Source organism: Saccopteryx bilineata, chromosome 2 (assembly GCF_036850765.1).
Source record: "Saccopteryx bilineata isolate mSacBil1 chromosome 2, mSacBil1_pri_phased_curated, whole genome shotgun sequence".
In the NCBI taxonomy this organism is placed as follows: Eukaryota; Metazoa; Chordata; class Mammalia; order Chiroptera; family Emballonuridae; genus Saccopteryx; species Saccopteryx bilineata.
Window position 1 is genome coordinate 384,627,663 of NC_089491.1, and position 22,547 is coordinate 384,650,209.

A 22,547-nucleotide genomic window follows, 5' to 3' on the forward strand; every position below is an offset into this window, starting at 1 on the left:
TGTGAGTCAGAGTGGTCTCCCCGTGGTCTGTGCCCCCTTCCACCCCCCTCACCCCCTCGCAGGCCCCCGAGCCAGGTGGGAGTCCCTCCCATCTCCTCTTACTCCTAACCCCAAAGCTCAGAGCCATTTCCAGCCACACTTTTTTTTTTTTTCCAGGATCAGTGGTGTTTTCTTTGTAGCCATTTCCATCGGGAGCAAAGTCTCCCTCCCACAGGCCATTCTAGGTCAGCCATGCTCATCGCTGCACTGTTAGTGAATTCTATTCAGGAGTGTGCCCCCAGACCACCTGCCCACACCAGCCTGCTTAGAGCCAGGAGTAAACCCTCAGCTCCGAGGTGTTACCCTCCAGAGTGCAGGCTCAGCCAGGAACCCACGGCGTGGCCAGGATCAGGGGCTGGGGCTGTGCCCGAGGGCGATGGCTAGACTGTGCCCGCCTGCCTCAGCACCTCAGCACCCCACCCGGGTGGAAGGCGCCTGCCCGTGTGTAGACAGGGTGGCCCCCGCCCCCTCCCTACCTTGGGACCTGGAGCAGGGCTACAAGGTCGAGGAAGACCTCTTGTGAGTGTTGGCCTGTGAGGACTGACCCCTCCCTCTTTGAGAAGACGCTCTGGACTCTGAGGCTGGCAGAGGGGGCCCATTATCTACCCGTTTGTGGTGGCCTCTCAGTGGCCCTTTGGCTGGAATGTGAGAGGGCCACACGGACTTGGGGTTTGTGCGCCAGCCCAGGCCAGCACGGGCTCACTGAGGGCTGACGGTCAGGTGCTACCTTCACCCGCCCCTGCACCCCTGCACCCCTATACTCCTACACCCCACCCCAGCTCCTTCCCAGGGGCTAGGGGTGCGCCTTCCGCCTCCCAGACCCGAGCCAGCAGCCTTGGCCATTGGAGGGAGTCAGGGGTTTAGCCAGCTTCCCTTCCAGGGTGCAGCCGGTCCAGAGAGTCTGCGGAGTACCAGCCTGGGCCGTGGTACTGCGCCCGGCCGGGCAGGTGCCTCAAGGCAGTGGGGGAGGCGGCTCTGCTCCCCAGGGGCTCTCAGGCCTGGGTCAGGGACTAGGCATCAGATGGAAGGCCCTTTTCTTGGCTTCCATTTTTGTCTAGTGCCACAGTTTTGTTCAGGTGTTTTCCTTTCATTTTGACGGACTGGGGGAGCTTCCTGAGGCAGAAGTGCCTGCCGCGGGCGCGGGGGGGTGGAAGCAGCTTCGATTTTGCTCAGGTTGGCGACTCGCATCCGTGAGGGCTCCGGTGTCAGGGTAGGAGGTCCAGGGGGCCCTGAGCTCTGCAGCCACCTCCGCCCACTCCGCTGGGCCAGCCCACCCGCCTTTGCCTAAGTCCCCCAGGACCTGAGGTGCGCAGGGCTCGGGCGACCCCACCGGGGAGGTCCCTGCCGACTCCTAGATAACTTCACTATCAGTGGTCACTTTTCTTTTACCTTCACCTGGTAGTTTGAAATGTCATCTTTTCTTGTGCTCAGTCGAGATTTGTTTGTTCATTTTGATCGTGTTCATTCAATTCCAGTGGCCCCATCATGTCCCACCCAAACCTCAATCCCATTTGGCAAACGACTCCCCACCCCCCCACCCCCTCCATAGGCGAGGGAAGTGGTTCTGATTTTCAGGCAATTTTATTTCTGGGTGGCATTACGGGCGGGTCCGTGTATCAGTCTTAAAGCTTCTGAGCCCCCTCCCCGCCCCCCAGCCCATGTCCGGCCCCAGCCAGGACCCCTTACTGTACTTTATACTTGCCAGCTTTATTCCAATGTAGTGACATGAGCTCCTGATGGTGGTGGTGAGTGTGAGAGTCACCTTTCTGTTGTCTTTTCTCTTGCTTGGTTGGGGCTGCGATGAGTCTCTGAGGCATACTTTCCCGCCTCTCTTACACTAGGATCTGCACACCTCCTCTCAAACACTCTTCTGAGCACGCTCAGCGGGAAGGTTTGTCCACACCTATTAATCCTCTCTCAGTGTCCAGCTTCCTGTTAGTACCAGCTGGTTTGCATGTTTTTGCTTGTTCAGATGAAACAGTTCCAGAAACAAACTCATATCCAACTCTCGAGAAATGTCTTTTTTTTTTTTTGTACTTTCGTTTTCGATTTGTTTTATTATTAGTTACAGCTCCAAAACACCTGTTGTCCAGTAAAACATTTCACACCGCCCTGCCTGTTCTTAGACTGTATGTATCTGTGGGACTGAACTAAATGCATGCACTGTAGTCGATGTCCTGGTAGCTGTAGCCGTAGTTGTAGAACATGCATTGTTGAGTTGATATTACAGGGTCTCCCACAGCCCGGCCCGGCCCGGCTCGGCCGGCTGGCTGCCAGATAGCGTGGGGTGCCAGGAAGAGAAGGGGCTCCATATTTTCAATGTTGCCAAGGGGCTTGGATCCATGTTCTCGCCATCAGCCACCAACACCTCCCCTCACACTCCCTGCTCTGCCAGTCCAGATCCGGGTCACCACCCTCAGCTCTAAGCCAGCCCAACTGAGGCCTCTATCATAGTGTCCAACTCGAGGGAGAGAGAATGGAACCAGATTTGGGAGGGAATCTTCAAGTTCTTCCTTGTTCTTGTCTTCCTTGGACGGTCCTTGGACACAGCAGACCTCTTCTCATTTCTTCCGGGCGGCCAGCCAGGCTCCTCCAAACCCTCCACTCCTCTGCCCGCTCACAGTCAGACCTTCAAGGAGCCAGGTCCGTGTGGCAGCCCTGCTTATGTGGTTCCTGTCCCAGGGGGCAGGGGACATGAGCTATGGTAGGGACAGGCACGAAGATCTTAAGATCCTCAGTCTACACAGGAAATGCACTTGGTCCTGGAGAGGGTCAGCCCTGGTTCTCACGGTGGGTGAAGGGAAGGGAAGCCTTTCCATGAGCTCTCGGAGGGATGGGGACAGTGGGTGGGAGTGATGACCATGGAGACTGTTGGCATGGCTGCGGGGGGAGGGGTCGCACTGTCAGAGAGGACACCCCGTTTCCTTCCATCTCCCTGGGAAGACTGCCTGGTCCCACTGCCTTTGCCCTCAGCTCAGGGACACATGCCATCGGTCGTCTTTAGGGACACTGTCCTCCCTGTCTGTGTGGTGACAAGCCCTACAGGAGTGCCAGAGGTCTCTTAGCACTTTTGGAGATGTCCCTAATCTGTGATGAGAGACAGAAGCCCAGGAGGCCAGAGTCCAGGAAGTCCCCAAGAGTGTTTAGTGACAGTGAAATGGTAGTTTCACAGAGAGAAGAGGTGCTATGGCAGTTGGTGGCGCAGTCAGGGTGACCAGGGAGTTGGAGGTGAGCAGGCCAGTCGGCCACAGAATGAGGGGCCCGAGGCCCAGGAAGGGAAACCTGGGAGGTGCCTTCTGTGTCGGCCTTCGCGGGGGTGGCGGAGGGAAGATGTGGAACCTTGAGGCTTCCCTGCGGAAGCTGCAGTCCGGGCTGAGGCGCAGAAGAGGGTGGAGACGGAGGGGCAGTGCAGGCAATCTCCCCTACTGGCTGAAAGCCTGGGCCTGGCTCTGGGGTTTGCTGACCTGTGGCTGGATATCCTAGTTGTCATCTGACAGGTAAAATGAGCAAAAGTAAAATTCAAAATTGGGAGATGGGATAAATAGTTCAACTTGAACCATAAGAGAAAATGCTGTGGGGAAGAGAGCAGATCTCACAAAGCAGACATGCCCGCCCGCCCGTCTCCGAGGTCCTCGGTGTCCCCAGTGACATCCTTTGCCTGGCATGTGTTGAGGGCCAAGGGGAGTGCACGGTCGTGTCCCGCGCACTCCTCAGCTGCTGGCAGAATCAGGAATTGTGTGCATCAGTTGCAACGTGGGCTTTAAGGTACCCACGTGTTGTTTTCGACAAACATGCATTGAAGGCTGGCTCTGTGCCAGGCACCAAGGACTGTACAGGCACATGACGGTCCTTCCCTTCAGTAGTCGGAGGACCCACATCCTTCCCCGGACAGCCCCTGTCTCCCCGCGAGGCATTGTTTCTGGCGCTGTGGGCTTCACTAAAAACAGAAAAATAGATCACTGTAATATCTTCGCTGCTGAAGATGGCTTTGCTGCGCCTCCATCAGCAGGACCTGGTGTCCAGGAAGGGGGGTGGGGGGCTGTGAAGCACCCCTGCTTCCCCACCCAGCCTCCCTTGTGCTATCAGCAAGCATGCTCTGGGGGCTCTGACCCCAAGATGGCCCGTCTCTGGGTAGTGTCACGGGGACGCCCTCTCGCTGGGATAGAACCACATCTGTGTCCCTGGAGTAGAGTCAGCGCAGTAGCCCAGAGGGCGAGCAGACCTGTGACTCGTTAGGACCAGCTGCTGTGACCAGCCGGACTTACCTGGAAGACTCCTCTGAGCACATTATCTCCCAGTCCACTGCCTTGTGTCCTGGGGGTGGGCACCTTGTTCTTCACTTTGTCATTAAAATCTTCATTTCTGGGAGAGCCAGGATTTCCCCCTTAAAGAGTCCCACATTGGATTTCAGTAACCCTGGTACATTTATAATAATGTGCAAAGCTACCTGCCACTGACCTCAGCTTCATTCATTTTCCAAGGGCTTTTGGACCAACCCTATTGAGGATAAAATACATCAACTCTAATCAATAATTTTGTAATAGAAATACCGTGCACTTGATAAATCAACTCCAGTGCAATTAGCGACTAAGCCGTGAAGCCCAGACCTAAGTATAAGTTAATCCTAAAGTGGATGGAGTGGGGGAATGTTAACGGTCTTCTATAGCACTGGAATTACTTTCAGTGGGTGACACATCTGTGCTCTGCACACACACACACACACACACACCCCAACTCCAGCTGGTTGGCCTCCAACGCTCGGGCCTGCTCAGGAGGAGGGATGGAGTGTCCTAGGCTTTGGATCCGAGTGCTTTGGGCTATATCAGAACCCCGGCACAACCTGGTCACATATGAGGAGGGATGTATTGCCAGACATCTAGGGAGCTCCTTGGGAGAGTGGGCTTCATGTATGGGCTGCTCAGGGCTCTTTTTCTACAATTCTCCTTGCTTCAACACTGTCTTTATGTTGGCTTTCCTATGGTGGCAAAATGGCTGCAACCATTTCCTGCTGCACACCACCGTCTAGAAGAAGCAGGGGTGGGAGAGGGGCAGATGGTCCGGAATTCAAGCAAAAAGTCCAGCCGCTTGGCTGAGGCAGAACTAACCACGGAAGATGGGATCTACCCCCTCTCATCTGAATAGCTGCCACACAGGGAGAAGGATGGCTTTCCAAAGGAGACTCTGAATTTTGCCAAGAGGAGGGAAAGGGAGAACGATGCCAGACAGACAAGCAGTGGGTGCCCAGCACCGCCCTAGAAGCTCATAGACAGATACCGAGCTCAGTCCCTGCCCTCCAGGGTCGCTCAGCCTAGTGTGGAGACTAGAGGCTGCTCACACTGTGACACCGTCAGCCCAGTAACCGAGGAGCACTGAGGAGGGCGTGATCGGCTTTGTCTGGGAGGTCAGGGAAGGTTTCACAAGGGAGAGTGAGTTTCCAGTGAGCTCCCCAAGGGACCGTGGAGAACAGCGTGGGCAAAGCCAGCAGAACCCAGAACAGTAGTGTGAACTGGAAGCCCCTACATATAGTTCACCGTGGCTGGAGAATAAAACGCAGTTGGGGCCGGGGTGGGGGTGGGGGGCTGGAATAAAGCCAGATTGTTGAGCAGAGCCAAAGCAGGAGGCCCTCGTGAAACCAGGATGCGACATCAGCTGTGTGTATTAGATAAACCTTGATGGCAGTGTCCAGGGCAGATCAGCGCCACTGAAGGCAGGAGGTTCACTGTGACAGGCAGTTCACGTACATTGCAAACACTCCATAAGTGTTCATAGGTAGCAGCCCAGTAAGGTGCTGCGGACCTTTTGCTCTTCCCATTAGCTAACACGCCCTCCTCAGTGCTCCTTCTGTTCATCCCGGGCTCAGCATCATACTGGGGGGGTGGAGTAGGGTGTAGAATCCCAGGGCATGGCTTTTGCCTTCAACACGCTCCTGGTCTTTGGGGAGGACACAGCACACCGTCGACCTTAGAGCTGGCCTGCAGTGAGATGGATTCCTTGCACGGCCAGAGAGCGCTCAGCAGGCCGGACGCCCGGAAGGGAGGCGAGGCGTGAAGCGGGCCTGGGAGGGTTTGGATTGGAAGGTGAGAGGACACTCTCGGTGCGAGAACTCGGGACAAAGGGTGGCGATGGGATGAGCAGGCCAGAGGGTGGACGAGGAAGAGGTAGGCAGGCTGCATTCTAGGAAACTTGGAAGCCAGGTTGATACTGTCGTACTGATGGGAGAGAGGTTCGTATTCTTTATGGCAGTGGAGCTTGATGAGAATGGAACCAGCTAAGGAATGTCAACCTGGCAGCTGCCCCACAGAGCACAGCCTGAGCCGGAATCCCAGGGCCAGAGGTGGGCTTGTGACCTTGAACAGCTTCACCCTTCCTGCGGGGTCACTTGCCTCTGTTCTTGTCTTTGCTCCCTTGGTTAAAATCTGATTCAGACTGCCAGGAAGCCATACCTCATTAAGCCTACCTGGGCTCCCCCACGTTTGTTCTCACTCTTCAACAGGAGCTGTGTCCGCAGTCTTCATTCTGACTGCTGAGTTCTCCTGAAGGAAGGGTGGGGTTTTGAGTCCTTGGGAGATGTTCTGCCAGTATTTCAGAGTGGTGCCTGTCTTCCCAGCAGTATAAAGCGTAATCCTTCAGGAGGCAAAGTCAGCCTCTTTCTAAGTATAGGTAATTACTATGCAATTAGAGAAAGCAGAAAATAAAGGAGCCCTTTGTTCCTGGATGCTAATTAACATTACTAAAAAGGTCTCCTCATTCTACCTTGGGATCCTGAAGAACTGGAGGTGGGCAGACAATGCTTTTGGACAGCTGTGATTGGCTGCTGGAATTAGATCTGACAGGATGGGAGAGCTGGGTGAAATCCGTTCTGTAGTGTGAATAGGAGGGTCCCAGCCAGCATCTCAAAACTCACACCCACCTGGGAGATTCCTTAAGAAAAGGATATCTTGCAAGTGGTTGGTAGAATGTTAAAGACACTTCCCAGTCCATTTTAATAAGATAATGATAATATATTAATAATAGCTTATATGCATTATTGGTGAGCCCCCACCTGCCTTAGTCCATTTAATTCTTAGAACCCTATGAAGTGGGCACTATCGTTCCCATTTTAAGGATTTACCTACTGGCTTAGGTAGCTTGTCTGAGGCAGCAGAGACAGGATTTTAGTCTGGATCTATCTCATCAGATCTGTGCTCTGGGCCACTGTCAGTGGATGCCCCATCACACCAGCCCCGTGATGCCAGAGCAAAGCTCAGCGTTTTTAAAACATACACTCGCTCAAAAAACCACCATTGCCATCGACTCAATTCACTATGTCCTTGGGGGAGGAGAGAACTCAAAATCATTGACACGAGGCCTCAGGAGGCATGTGTGTTTTTTGCACTTGCTTCTGCTGTGCAGACTTAACGTCATGGTTCTGTCTGGCTTTGGCTGACATTTCTGATCTGACTTTTGGTCCCTGAGTCTTTTCAGACAAAGGAGGTCCACAGGAGGCCTGGTCAGGTAAGAGGGAGCCAGCCTGAAGGTAATTATTTGAAAGGAGCCTTTAGCTAAAACAAGGCTGAAGGAAGTAAGTCACTGCCCAAGAGAAATTAGGTGATGGAGCAAGGGAGAGCCTCTTTGGACAGGACAGACGTTCTCCATAGGGATGTCAACATCCCTTCCTGTAAGCTGTGAGGACTGAATTTGGAAGGTGTCTGGGAAACCCAGCCCTGGAAGGGGATTGGCTGCACAGTTGCTAGGGCTTTGCTTTGGGCCAATGGATGGGGAAGGGTGCAGCCAGAGGTGGGAACAGTGGGCTCTTCAGCCAATCGTCCTGCAGAGAGGCTGGGCTCCTGGTACCATGGCAACCAGGAGCAGGGGCTCATTTGTTTTGTAGATGAGTAATTACTAGGCAATTAGAGAAAGCTAAAAATAAAGGGGCCCTTTGTTCCTAGTTACTTATTAATATTAATAAAACGTCTGTCCAGGTCTGTGGTAAACAATTAATGCAAACCTGTGTACCTGTGGCAGAGCTCGCTGTGGGAGGCAAAGACTCCTCAGCCCCCTCTTTCTGGAAGTTAGTTCTGACTGTGACCTGTGGAGGGTTGGCTTTTCTGGCCTTGGGGACAAGAAGAGAACCTCAGCCTATAAGCTCCAGGGGACCCAGGATGCCCTGGAGTCAGAGGGCAGTTGGGCACTGATCCAGGAGGAGGGGTCCGGCATTGGCCACCCAGCCTTCAAAGGAAAGACCAGAAAACATGGGCCAACGTGGAAGAAACTTCGTCCCAGCTTTGCTGTGTATTCTTGGTCATGGTATTTGACTTTTCTGGGTCTAGATTATTTAGCTCTATGGATGTAAAGTGGAATTTAAACCTTCAGCTGAGGTAGCTGCAGAGATTGGGGTGTCTCCCTTCTGGGCTGGCTTGAAGAGAAACAAATCAGGCCAGGAAACGACGTGCTGGAAGGTGACACAGTGTTCGGGGATTGGCCCATATCTTCCTGTGCCCTGGCTTTGGGGGTGGACACAGAGGCTTTCCTCAGATCCCTTCCCTTCCCAGGAGGGGGGGCACCTGCAGATTAGTCAGATTAGGATGATAAGCACCTTTCAGGGGGTGAAGGGGCTGGAGAAGGTAAGAGCATAGAAGGAAGAGTAGGAAGACTTGGTTCCAGTCTGGCTTCTGCCACCAACAGGTTGATGATGGGGGGGGGGGGGATTTCAGACTAGGGCACCGTTCAGTTCTGTAGCTCTGCATTGCTTCTGTTGCCAAAGCTGTTGGTCCCTTGTCGTCGGGGATGAAAGGGGCAGCAGGGTTGGTACCTTAAGATCTGAGAGGAGTGACTAGAGAGAAAACCAGGGACTTCAAGTGATGAGGTAATTTGATGGGGATGCACTGGAAAACTGTCAGTCGTGCTTTTTTCTTATTTCTTCTTTTTTTTTTAATGCATGAAGTCAATGAGAAGGACAGAACTAATTCCAAAATTGTGTATTAGTTAAAGAACAAACAACAACAACAAACCCCACACTTAGCCTTCCATCCTTGGGTGTGGTTGATTAAAGCTTTAGGGTTTGGCTCTGGATGGCTCATTAGGGAAGGTGGACCCGCTGAGAGCTGCTGCTGCTGAGCCCATCAGCTCTGGGACTCGGGTCCACGCAGAGGCTCTTGAACTTGGCTGCGCGCTAGACTCACCTGGGGAGTTTGTTAAACTCCTCGAGTCCAGGCCATACTGCAGACCCTTCAAATCAAAACCCTCGGCGGCGGGCCCCAGGCCTCAGTCACAGTTAAAGCTCCCCAGGCAAGTACAGCTGCGGGCTCAGGTATCGCCAAGTCGTAGCCAGTTACAGAGCCTCACACCAGCTCTGTGACTTTGTCACCAGCACCCTCCCCTCAGGAAGGGGTACCTAGGGGAAAGCCTGTCTGGGACACTTAGCTGGAGGCTTTGGAACCCAGGGGCCCCTGGATTTCCCAGCCAGGCCGGAAACACCCCCACCCCACCTCCTAGGTGGGCTGAAAGGGTCTCTGTCCTCCGAGACGGACTCGTCCCCTCTCCCTCGGCCGCCTGATCTGGCTGAAATGGAAAAGCATGTTCACAGAACTAGCAGCCCAGGATCCACCGGCAAGAGGGAAGCAGCCATCTCCTTGACTGTCTGAGGAATGGGGGCCTTTTTGTAAGGTCGGAGTTTGTTTGTTATTAAAGACCTAATTAGAAACATGCGAGGGAGCTGAGTGGCTCCGCACTTAGCTAATTAGTGACATGTATGCGCCTGCTTTGAACTTCAAGGACACAGAGCTATTAGCGCTTACATCAAAAATGGATTAAACTCCTGGGCCTTCATGATCATTAAAGACAGGGTGCTCAAGTGGAAAGCTTTTTGTACAGGTCCTCAGGGGCGGCCCCTTGGGCTTCCTCCCCCCCCCCCCCCGCTGGTGCCCAGGCCGCTCGTGTCCACGCACTGTGATTGGCAGTAAATACTTAGGGGTCCTAGCGCATTCCTGCTCCCCACAAGACTCCTCGCAGCAGATGGAGTGCTCTTCCGGGACTGAGATCAGCCCTCTGGTTGCAGAAAGATCTCACATGCTAGAGGGGTCCTGTGGGGGCTTAGGCGTACCAGTGCCCTCTCCACCTCCCCTTGACCCCAGCAGCCCTGGGAATCAAAATGAGGCTCAGCCTCATTCTCCAGGATGTGGCACAGAGGAAGGTGGTCTGGTCCTCGGGAGAGACACAGTCCCCTGTCTCATGGGGCGCTCACGTCCCCATCTCTGGGAACCCCAGTCTGGTAGGCAGTTCTTGCCGGATTGCATGGTGTTTTCGCCTAACAGTAGCACATAGTACGGAAACCGTAAGCTGGGCCGGCAGTGTCACTTACACGGCACAAGCAAGGACCTGGCCCCTCTGGCCGGGGTGGGCAGGGCGGAGATGAGTGAGCTCGGCTGTGCGGGGCGGCTGGGCATGCGCAGAGGTGGGGAAACCAAAGCGGTTTCTTTGTGGAAGAGATAGAGAGGTGTATGTGCCTCGGGGACATAGGCAGTCACCTGACCAGACGTTCTCGGGAGCCACCAAACCGTTCAGGAGAGAAAAAGGGAGTCACTAGTAGGCACCACACTCCCTGCCTTTTGATTCTCAGGCTGGGGAGGCTGGATGAGGAAGCAGAGGCCCTGGCATTGCTGCCTAGCGCCACCTCCCAACCCGCCTTTGCGTAGACACATAGTGGCGGAGGCAGGGGCTGCCTCCCGGGGCTGGTGCACAGCTGCTGGTCGGCTCGGGACAGCGGTGCATGGCTGCCGGTGGTTTCTGGGGGGTCTCCCCATCCACTGCTCCTTGCAGGGTCTAACCTGTGTGGGCTTGGAGTCTGAAGCCAGCTACTCTCGGGAAGAGGCAGCACGATGTGAGTGTCACACCACCACCTGCCAAACCATAAACATTTGTCTTCCAGCTTCGTTTCCCCTCGGATTCCCAAGCTCTCTCAAGTCGTGAAGTGGTGGGGCGGAGGAGGCACTGTTGAATGAATCGCCCATTCGCACCCAGGAGGGCAGACAGACACCCCACCTCACCTCTGAGACTTGAGGCCTGAGGGGGCGTAGCCTGCTGAGGTCCCTTCACGGGTGACGCTGTTGCCACCAGCAGACAGTTCACACTGACAGAGCAAATGTCACCCAAGCCTCAGTGACTCACAGCCTCACATCGTGGCCTTGCTTTTCCTGGGCACCACTGTCCCCTGCCTTCCTTCCTTCCTTCCTTAGACCCATGTGCGAACAAGGTCTGCCCCTCAGGATGCCTGGGATCCGGGAGAAAGGGGGACCTCACCATGGCTCCAGAAAGTTCCTTCTTCACCCTCATGACAAAAGCCTGGTTTCCTGGGCCCAGGCCTGTTGACGGCTGCCCCATATCCAGAACCGATACCAGGAGCAGGTGGCAGCCCACCGCTAACCCCCTCTCCCTTCACCACCTTCCCAACCGGCCGGGCCTGGGCCTTTCTGAGGAGAGACGCACCCACAGACCCCAATCGGGGCCCGTGACAAAGCAGCGTCAGGGTGGAAAGAGAAGAAACAGTTTTCTGTCCCTGTACGTAAGGTACATAGTCCCCCAACCACAAAGCCCTCCTCAGGGGGGCCACTGTGGGTGTTTGGACCTTTCTCCTGACCCCACCCCAGGGATTGGAGAAGTGGTGTGACTCTCCAACGTCACCACAGACACAAGATGTGAGTGCTTTCGAGCCTCCTCTTCAGGGTCACCTCTTTAGGGGAGTGAGATTTGACCGGAAGCTTGGACCATTCTGCAGTTATTCGTCCCAAGCCTTGAGTTTACTGCCCATCAGTTCCCCACTGGAGTTATGCCAGTGTTAACTGGCAGACAGCAGCATCAGCCAGAGCTGTCTGAGGCAGGTTGGGTTACGAGACAACAAACCAACTGCAGTCTTCTAAGACGGGCACCGTCGCAACAGGCATTCGCAGTATTTATGTCACACTGACTTCCCTGTCAGCCCCGTGGGTGAGCAAGCTCTTGCCCTGGGTCCTGTGCAGTATCTAAGACAAAGCCACGCATCTCTGCACGTGTCAGGACTTGTCGACACCGGGCTGTGTACCTCTCAGTAACATATTTGTCTATTTCTAGAGATAGGGAAAAAGAAATAGTACCATTACGATACTCTCTTAATCCTCGCTCTGTTTTAAAAGATTTCTTCTCTTTCCTTTCTGAACTAGACTGAATTTCATCGGAGCTTTAAAAATGATTGTGTATAAAAATTGATTGTCCCCTGCATCTGGGTTTCCGAGCTGATCTGATTTTAATTTAGTGTGTCATACAGTTTTCCCGGGTTGGATGTAATTGCCAGCCCTCTCTCTCTCTCTCCCCCTCTCTCCCCACTCTCCTGCCTTCCGGCTAAGCTCTTGAAGGGAAGCGTTAGCCAATGGTTCCCAGGACGAGGGGGCCGAGCAGACTGCTGGGGTGTAATCCTCCCTTGCTCAAGACACGCTGTGACTACCCACAGCTGAGTGTTGCCCCTCCCGTTATCAGGAGCAGGTCATCTTTTCATGGTGACCTTTCCCATTTGATCCTCTGTATGAACGGATAGCGGGTACGACCTTCAGAGGGCACACTAAGGGAAACCGCAGGGCGGGGCCCCCGATCTGTTCCCGGGACGGCCCTTGGGTGCCCAGCTGCCCTTCGTCAGACCCCCAAGCAAGGAGCAGCGGCTGGGTGTTAAAAAGGGGCGCATGCAGGTCGCCACTGTTGGCATTCTGGATCTAGCGTCTACTGAGGCCCAGAATTGTGGGGGGTTAGAGGCAGGTTGCTCTTGCTTTGGAGAACAGGGTCCCGTGAGAACCCTGAGGGCGCCCCACCTGTCCACACCCTGCCTGGAGGAGTCCTTTCCTAACGCAGAGACAGTGTCTCTGTGCTGCGGAGTTTTTAATCAAGGCCGAGAGAAGTGTCATAGAGGTCAGTGTTGGAGGGAACAGGGACTCTGACCTCTGTTTTCTCTGGCCTCAGCCTATCAACCAGCCCCTTTACTCATTCCTTTATTCAGGCAATTTTTTTAAATGCTTAAAAAAAAACCCACTAAAATCCAGTATGGTGAATTAACCCAGCCCTGGCCTCTAAGAAAATCACACAGGCTTATGCTCGCTGCTCTCCATTGTGACGGGGGCTGGGGTTGGGAATAGGGTCGTGACACCAGTCAGCTCAGACGCCCTGCTGCCTGGCCCTGGATGCCGCATAATGAGTTCTATTTTGGCAGCACATTATCTCCTGAATGGGACTTGGTGCCCTGGGCAACACATCCTTCATCCCAGTGAAGTGCCAGGGGCCACCAGGGCCTCCTGCTGAGATGAAACCCTGCAGGCCGAGAAGATCGGTCACAGAGCAGGCTATTGAAACGTCTCCAGGGCTGGCCCTGCCCTTTGGGGAAATGTGAGACTCGCCAAATGAGGACCTGGGTTGAAGGCTGGGACTTGGCAGGGCCCTGGCTTGTCCCAGATATGTGGGCTGAGCTCATCTTGAAAGGACTTGGTCAACAGTTCCTTTCTCTGGGTCGGTCACCATCCCCTTGTTAGGCCTGAGAGCCAGGGGTGCCCTCGCAGGGGTGCGCCCTGCACATTCCCAGGCACTAGCTCTCTGCCTCGGGTCCAGCGGCAGCGCTCAGAGGTCACACAGAAATGTCTGGATCCCCTGCCTTTCCTAGACCAAGCGAGGCTGTCCCGAGCCTCACTGCCGCCTCCCACGGCCTCCCTGCCCCCTTCGCTAGTGCCGCTCAGCGCAGCCCCTTCCGACCCCAGCTGGGCAGACTGTGTGCCTTGAAAGCCTGAGGACAAAGGTGCCCAGAGCTTTGGGTCTAGGTGAGGGTCTAAACCTGCAGGGCAGACCTTCAGCAGGGTCTCAGGGACACGATTCCTGGCTTTACTGGGTCAGGGTGTTCTTTCTGTTTTGTTTTATCCTTGATGGGTAAGAAGTCCCTTCTTTTATTCAATGCAAAACGCCTCCATCTTTAATTCAAATGTATTTCCTCTTGCTGGCTTCAGTGAGATTTAGTGTCCTTGCTTTCCTGTTCTCTGTCCCCCTGAGTCCTTTCTTCAGATCCAAGCTGATTAAATGCACCAGGTGGACAGATTGGATCCTTTTGTAAATTGCCTCCTGATTTGAATGGGAAGTGAACTTATTTTCCTATATCCAATTTTCCTAAATCTACATAGGGTACCTGCTCTGTTGGCCTCTGCATATACAAGTGTTTGAAAACTAGCTGTATTTGTTCTAAATTTGGCAAGTTACGGAGAGCTTTCTCTTTTCCCCAGTGAGAGTCAGGCTGCCGAAAGCAGGCAGCACTCACAGAGGAGGACTGGGGCGAGTGAAGGGCTACCCCAGGTCGGGGCCGGGGTCACACTCAGGTCTTCTGACTCCAAGTCCAGTGCTCCCTCCCTCGGCGTTGTAGCTGCGTCCCTGAGCAGACCAGCCCCAGGGGTAAAGCGCAGGAGCTGCAGGTGGGCGGGGCAGAGGGGTGATGAGGAACTTGCCCGGATTAAACTGCTACTCTGGGTGCTGCGCAGAGCGGCTGATGGAGAAGTGACCCTTCTCCCCACAGTGAGCCCCTAACCGCAAGACCGGTGCAGGGCTTGGTCACTGAACACTCGCAGCTTCCGCTACAAAAAAAAATGCACAGCATTTGTTGTTGTCCTCCTCTGAGACAGGAGTCATAATGTCCCCTTTCTGAATCTCAGCACTGTATTTACTCAGCAACATGTACTGAGACCCCGCCCTACACACACACACACCCTCGCTGAGCAGGGGCAAGCCCTTGCCCATTAAGGATGGTGTGCTATCCCCTTTTCCCAGCTGATTCTGGTGTATGGGACCAGGTCTGACCCCTCACAAGGAATCCCGGTGCCTGGGGAAAGCTGCCCTCCATCAAGACGGAAAACTGAGGGTGACTTGCAGAGCACCACTCTCAGGGTAGGAGCTCAGCATTGTGCATTCATCCTGCCTCCCTCCCCTTGCCGTCGTAGCTTGGAGGGAGAGGGGGTCCTCAGGTAACTTCCTTTCCTGTAGAGCTGGCCAGTGTTCAGTGTGAACTTCCCAAAAGAAAACCACATTGCCCCTGAGGTCTGCCCCCTCCGCCCAGAAAGAACAGCCACTGAGAAGTGAGTGCGCATGCGCGGTGGCGGCCCCTCCGCCCTCCCAAGCAGCCAGAGCGGTTTGGTTGTCCTGAGCCTTTCCAAAGATGTATAGGTTTCCAGATGGCTTGTTTGGGGACTTTAACGTGCCTTCGGGGATCTGGGTCTTCAGCACCCAGAGAGAGAAAGAGGGACTTGTTGACTGGAACACAGGCCTGTCTCCTCCATGCCCAGAAGCCAGGAACAAGGGGACCAGCCCAGACTGGCTGCTTCTTGCCTGCGACGGCGCCCTCTGGTGGGGACCCGCGGCCCAGGCTTGCGCCCCGGGCTGGGGGATATCTGCCAGGTGACTGAGCTGGGGCTCAGGCGTTTGTGAGGAGCAATGTTTGTGACAACAGAGGACTTGGGGCTTTAAAGCTGCATTCTAATACAGTGCCTTTTCCATGGTGCTTTTAGTGTCCTTCGGTGGAAGATGACTAAGCAGGGAGGTTGCAATACAGGCCTAAAAAGAGCTACCTGTCAGATTTCCTGCTGACCAATTCTTAAGCTCCAGGCCCCGGGCACACAGGACAAGGAGAGGTAGCCAGGGATGGGCAGAATGCCACCAGCCCTCTTGTCGTCAGAGCGTATTGAGGGGGCTTTTCTGGACAGCATCCTTCTGGGGGCACGCTGCCTCCTGCCTCCAAGGCTGTGTCTGCTGGCTGGGTGAGTCTCGGGGTGGTGCTCCCCCTGCTGGAAGGAGCTAAGACCGAAAGCTCCCTTCTGCCCGGCCCGGCTTCTAGATAGGCGGGCCTGCCTGCTGTCTTCCTCGAGCAGGGGTCGGGAACCTATGGCTCGTGAGCCAGATGTGGCTCTTTTGATGGCTGCATCTGGCTCGCAGACAAATCTTTAATAAAAAAAATAATAACATTAAAAATATAAAACATTCTCATGTATTACAATCCATTCATTTCCTACTGCTCATGTTCATGGTTGCGGGTGGCTGGAGCCAATCACAGCTGTCCTCCGGGACAACACCAAATTTTTATTGGATAATGCGTAAAGTACATGGGTTGTTGTACGGCTCTCACAGAATTACATTTTAAAATATGAGGCGTTTATGGCTCTCTCAGTCAAAAAGATTCCCGACCCCTGGCCTAGAGCCTCATCGAGCCAAGAGGAGAAGGAAGCCAAAAACTCTGCCTTCCCCTGTGCCCCACCCCACCCCACCCCCTGAAACAGAACAGGCTAGTCACTGTTAGTTCCTTTGCATAGGAAGAGGGTCAGCTGCCTGGGTGAACCAGGAGTCCCCTGGCTGAGCTCTCTCCATTTTCCCTAGCCCAGAGGAAAAAAGTGTGTTAAGACCAAGATAATTCTGCCTTTTGAACATCTCGGCTTGATATTTGCTTCCATGAATAAGAAAGGCCAAGTGTTATCTGCAAGCTTAATCTTCTATATTCAAAAATCCCGTCCCTTTTGTCTGCCCGAGCATTCCTGAATCAGCCACTTATTTCCTCTAAGCTTCTGTGAGGTTTTCCCCCTCTTTAACCTGTTCTTTTCATCGGCCAGTTTATTCATTTCTCTGCTACAGCTTCCAAAGGGGCTGCTTGGGGCGCCCTGCCCCAGAGGGCATCCCAGGGGGCAGCTCCCCTCTGCTCTGCTGAGTCAGGAGCCAGCGGGGCTTGGGTTTGGCATCTTTTGTATCTCCCTGCGCCCATCTGGGTCTCCTACCTGTCACCATCCTGGCGCGGTGCATGGTCAGTCTCTTCCATCCCAGTGACAAATGGATCAAGATCAACCCACCTCTGGCTCTTCAAGGCCCACCAGAAGTGGGGGGCTACAACCACAGGCCCCTAGGGCACGGCCATGGCCAAGAGAGGAGGTGTCTGTGTTCTCCTGCCACGAGGACAGCCGGGCACAGGGCAGAGAGGGGGGCAGATGGGAGAGGACGGTTGCGAGGAGCTGCCCCGCGGAGCCGTGGAAGTGCATGGCGCCCAGATGCTCGATTTCTTCGAGACAGGTGGTTAGCTGTAGCCCAGAAGTGGTCGGCCCCAGACTCACCTTGAGTTTTAAAAATCAGTGAGGACTTACTTTTGCAATTAAGTGGGAAATGAAGACGAGACAAAATTCACCTGGTTCACAGCTGTGGCTCTCAGTAGGAAGGGAATGACGCAATTTGGGGAGGAGAAAGGTGGGGCCCAGACTGTGTCTCCTCCTGATGCCCCTCCCCCACCACTCTGGGAATCAGTGGGCGTGAAGTCCCCACTCGTAGCAAAGGTACATTCCTAGCTCTTTTTCTCAGTCTGGAGTTTATATCCAAAGCAGGCATTTTCGGTCAGATGTGCTTTAAGATAAATTGGTTCAGTCGGTATGCTCTGCATTCATACTTCTTTGTCTTTTTTTTTTTTAACAAAAGGGGAAAAAAGTTTAAATCCCCCTTTTCTTCTACTGCAGGAGGTGAGTGTGTGGGTGTCCTGTAGAACTTCATCAGCATTCACCCCGCTTCGGCCCCGCCTCCAGATTTTCCACCCCCCCCATCCCCTCCCTCCATCCCCTGCTCTCCACCCCAGGAGGGAACCCTCAGCCACCATCATTACGGTTCTGTTAAGATGCCCAAATTTTCCATGACATATCCCATCCTCCGACCACGTTCAGTGTGGACGACTTTCATACAGGGGTTTCAATGGGAAGGGTGGGGAGGGAGGAAGTAGCCAGTGGGGGAGGGGGGATGGTGGGGAGGGGGCTGGAGAATGGAGATCTTTTTTATCTTTAAAAAAAAAATTTGGTCATTTAATGGATCCAAAAACAAACAAGAAAAAGTAAAACAAAAAAAAAATCAAAAATCCCCTCCCTAAAGATTTTTTTCCTAGACACAAATTGCTTTGTTTCCTGTCACGTTTTAATATCAATATTAACACAATGTGTAGTCTAAAACTAGTTCCTTTGTAGTTTGCATGGGATGTGAATGCTGTCTCAACGTGCCCAGATCTAGACAAGACTGCATGAGCATCAATCCAGATGTGAACAGAAACCTCTCTCTCTCTCTCTCTCTCTCTTCCATATATATCTCTATTTCTATTGTGATAACTTGGTGGGCAGTGAGGCACCTCTGGTCGGTTGCCGTAGTGTGTTGAATGGTTGTTTTTTTATTCTCTATATTTTTTGGAGCTCCGAGCTTCTTAGTAGTAGCCTGGGCTGAGTATTCTTGAGTCCCTGCTGATGTTTTCGCATGGCCTTGGTTGAGTGTTAGAAGTTGGGCCTCAGCTGTTTTTTCTCGAGTGTTTGGCTTGTAATGACCGGTGCATGCCTGGCTTCTGGCCTCATACCCAGCTCTATTCTCTGCACACCAGTCCTGAATAGCTACAGTGCTCAACCGAATTTTGGCGCGCCCGCTTCCCCGGCAGGCTCCAACCCGGCGCGGCCCGGAGGCTTCCCGGGGGCCAACAGCCCAGGACCTGTCGCCGATCTCTACGGCCCTGCCAGCCAGGACTCCGGAGTGGGGAATTACATAAGCGCGGCCAGCCCGCAGCCGGGCTCCGGCTTCAGCCACGGCATAGCTGTAAGTATCTGCCTTCCCTCGCCCTTCTGCCTCCTTCTTGCCCCTTTTCTGTGGCCTGTGGGGAGGGTGCGTGGGTAGAGCCCTGAGTTGGGAGCCAAGGAGAGGGCGGTGGGTCCCCCTCCAGTTCATTTCAGTGACCTAGGGTTGAAGCTCCTCCCTTTAGATGTTACCTGAGCTCCTGTGGGCCAGGCCACGTGATGGAGTGGAAGGGGCGTGGCAGGTCCGTTTCAGAGCACCTGCCCCGTCACCTTCAGCCCACGCAGCCTTGAGCCACTTATATAGCCCGTCACTTATTTTGCAAAACAAAGAATAAGTATGCCTCTCTCAAAAGATGGTGGGAATGAATGGTGATAGGATATGTCACCTGGTGGCAGGTAGTAGGTTCTCAGGATCAGCCCTGGTCCTTGATTTCTGCCCTCTGGAGACTGTCATGTGGGCCGGGACCTCAGAGCTGAAGACCCCCACCTCAGGGTAGCAACCTTAGTAGGTCGAGTCCCCCCGCCTAAGGCCCAGTGGCAGGTGCCGGTGCCTGGGACACGGTGTGGGTACAAGCCCGCCCGCCCGGGAAGTTTCCTCTGCTAATGTTTCTTAGCTTCCAGGTACCAAGTAAGTTCCTATTTGCATTCTTTAGCTGTGCCCTGCCCCCCAAGGCCAGATGCATTTGATATTTGTAATGCTCTGTGGCTCTATAATCTGACTAATCCAGGCCATAGACATTTGCTTAACAGATTTGCATGCTGTTTTCAGATTGTATTGTTCTGTCCTCTCCCGGTGTGTGTGAGCATGAATGTGCCTGAGCCCACTCACTTGCGCGGGTCCTTCCATTTGGGAAACAAAATCGGCCAACCTGAGCCCCAGCCAGCCTCCGCGTTTTGGGGGCAATGGCTTTGAGCTGAGATGGGAGTGTCTGCTGTCCCAGGCCCTGTCCTTGTCAGGAGAGCCCCACCTCAGGGGCTGTGCTGGGGGGAACAGAGCAAGCGCAGGCAGCCTGGGGCCCAGTCCCCCTGGAGTCCTGTCCCCTGGACTGGGAAGCACGCACACAGACACAGACACACACTCCTGCACACTCACACACACACACACACACACACACACTCACACACCTGGATTCCTGCACCGGGATTGGAAAACACACACACACACACACACACACACACACACATGCCACTCACCTCTGCCAGCCCTGGCCCCTGCAGTCTGCATCCCTGTTCAGCCCCAACCCCCAGCCAACATCCCTGAAGTCAGTAGTAGGTGGGAGAGTCAGATCCCCTCGGATCTGCTGTAGTACCAGATCGAGCATTACTATTCAGCGAAGAGCTGCATCCGTTTGGGAGACTGTCTGCCACCACATAGAACACAACTCCTTTCCATTCTCAGCGCCCAGAAACACAGGCCCTACTTGTCCTTGGAAACCTGGGTCTTTGGACCCGGGTGCTGTGCAGGTTTTCAGAGACAGCCACATAGCATCACGTTTTTTCTGCACGGGGCTTGCTTTCTCCCCAGTTGGAGCTGCTGGGACTCTGGGCGGAGACACTGTTATCTTTGTCCTCCAGGGGTTCGGGGCAACAGCACCCTTCATTTGGGGCATGAGCCTCCCGTTCCCATCACCCACCCACCCACCCCTCTGAATCTGGCTCTCGATTGACCCTGCCCCGGGCACGTAGACAGGCTGGGGGGGGGGGGAGCGGGGCTTGGTGAGGTAGGAGCCGGGGAGATGTCATCCCGGCCCCTCAGAGCACAGTGTCTCAGAATTACATATTCATGCTGGCAACCACAGTCTAGCCCTAGCCGTAATTTCCTTTCCCAGAATGTGACAATCTGTTCCCATGTATAGCGTGCTGATGACCTTAACAATTGTGCAATTTTAGGGACCTTTGATTGCAACGGCCTTTACAAATGGATACCATTGAGCAGGTGCTTTCGTTGCCATCTCACTCGGAGGTATTACCTTCTCTGCCGTCTGTCCCCACCCCGCGGGCGTGTCCGTGCGCGCGTGTGCCTGCCAGACGCACGGCCCTGGGCTCATCACACCAATCTCTCTCCCTCCTCTTGCTGGACCCCTCCTCACGGGGGTGGGGGCAAAAAGAATGCAGTCTTTTGATCCTTCATTCCTTTCTCTAGCTTTAATCATGCCCCTTTTTGTTTATTTTTTATTTATTTTTGGTCTTTTTTTTTTTTTTCTCCTTGGTTTGGTTCTTTGAATTCCTTCATCTTCCCCACTCCTCATCTTTCTTTGTCTCGAAATGCAGTCAAGAGTGTGGGAAACTGGAAGGCGATCATGCGTTGTGCTCAGCTGGGGGGGGGGGGTCGGGCAGGAGCCGGCCTCTCCCCAGGGTCCTGCGAGCTGACCTTGTGAGCTGCTGGGTCTGTCGGCTCCCCGGAGCTCTCTGGCCTCAGCCAAGGGGGTTCCTGCCGTCAAACACCCATATTGCATCTTTTAGCAAAAAGAAAGCATTATTGCCAGGAGCTCCCGGTAATTATCCAGATTACCGCTGGAAAAGCAAATTAAATTAACGCGATCACCTGCATCCTGTGGATTTGGATCCCTGCCAGTTTCCTAACCTTTTAAACTGGGTTCAAGTTAATTAAACATTATATATATATATTAAAATCATTTTGACGGGGCTCTGGAAGGGGTGGAGTGGAGGAGGGGGAGCTTGGGGCCGTCAGTGAGGGAGCCTCTCATATTCTCACCTGAGAGTATCTGTCATTCTTGGGGAAAGCACCAGGAAGCGAGAGGGGTCCTCCCGCGGAAGCTGCGGTGCATCCCGCCCTAGCACGTTAGCTCTGGGGGGCTGAAACGTGGGTCTGTCTCTTTGGTGAAAGTGACGCCTGGGGACGGGTCCCCCTCAGAAAATCCCAGGCTTGAGTGCCTGTCACTCTCAGAGTGACTTGGGACGCAGGAGAAGTCCGGCTGGAGATGGTTTTCCAGTTTGGTTTGTGGTCCGTAGGGCACGTCTCTGGTAGAGCGGGACCCAGTTGAGCTGAGCTCCATAAGTCTCTTTTGGATTTCTCTAACGTTGCTGCTAAGGAATCACTTCCACTAACCCAACTACTTCTCTTAACCAAATAAACCCGTGTGTGGCCTCTCCCAACCCTCTGCCTCCACTGCCCTTCGGAGCACTGACCCAGCTGTTGCTGGCTGGAGCTGGAGGCCACTAACCGTTTGAAGGAGAGCTACTCGCTAGGAATTAAGCTGGAGCTGGGACCTCACGGGGAGGAAGGTCCCTCTGCAAGCCAGGTGGACGGTGGGGACTCTGGGGTGGACGGTGGCTCCCGCCTTCTGTGGAGCCCCATGGTGAGGGGATTAAGCAGCCCCCAGGGGCAGCAGATTCCCTGGGAGGCCAGAGGCTGAGGCTGCCATGCTCCGTCCCCCCCGCCCTCCCTGGAGAGTGAGGGTGGCACCGGGCTTCTGGCCATAGCCCCACGGCCCTCCAAGACCACAGCCACCTGTCTGTGGGGCAGGGAGGGGGCCGAGGCTGCTCCCAGCCCATCCTCCCTCATCCAGCTCTGTGACTCAGTTTCCACAGAAGGATGAAATAACCAAGAGAGTGGAGGGCCCACGCCCCTCCAACACGGATTAAGTGGGCCAGCTGAGTCACGTGGCTGCCCCAAAACGCACACTTTAGAGCCATCTGCAAACGAGCGCCGGGCTGCCAGTCTATTCAGGGAGACTCAGTTAGCCAGTCTGTGACTCCTGGGCCTGTTTTTATTTCCCGTAACCAAAGCTAGTTATTTGTTGTGCATGTTTTAATAAGTGCCCTGCCCTTGACTCTGTAGTATGCAATATGATTCTTTTTAGTGGGAATGTGCATTTTCAGTTATTGACCGACACTGATGGGTAGCTAATAAAAGCAGATTAAAAAAAAAAAAATGTTTTGGCCTTGAGAGCATAA

The 22,547-nt window shown here is 54.2% G+C and overlaps 1 protein-coding gene across 8 annotated transcripts in view; it reads left to right on the forward strand.

Moving 5' to 3' along the window:
• Positions 1-22,547, forward strand: part of MSI2 (musashi RNA binding protein 2) — a 416,318-nt gene that overhangs the window by 388,241 nt on the left and 5,530 nt on the right. For 3 of the 8 annotated variants that reach the window (XM_066264025.1, XM_066264026.1, XM_066264028.1), the window contains 2 exons: positions 18,497-18,651; positions 20,520-20,592. The exons of 2 other annotated variants lie outside the window; for them this stretch is intronic. In XM_066264025.1, coding sequence (XP_066120122.1) covers positions 18,497-18,651; positions 20,520-20,561 — 197 coding nt within the window. In that variant the 3' untranslated portion in view covers positions 20,562-20,592. Of the gene's footprint in view, positions 1-18,442; positions 18,652-20,519; positions 20,593-22,547 lie in introns of all 8 variants that reach the window. 3 more of the 8 variants (XM_066264022.1, XM_066264024.1, XM_066264023.1) reach the window with 2 other exon arrangements.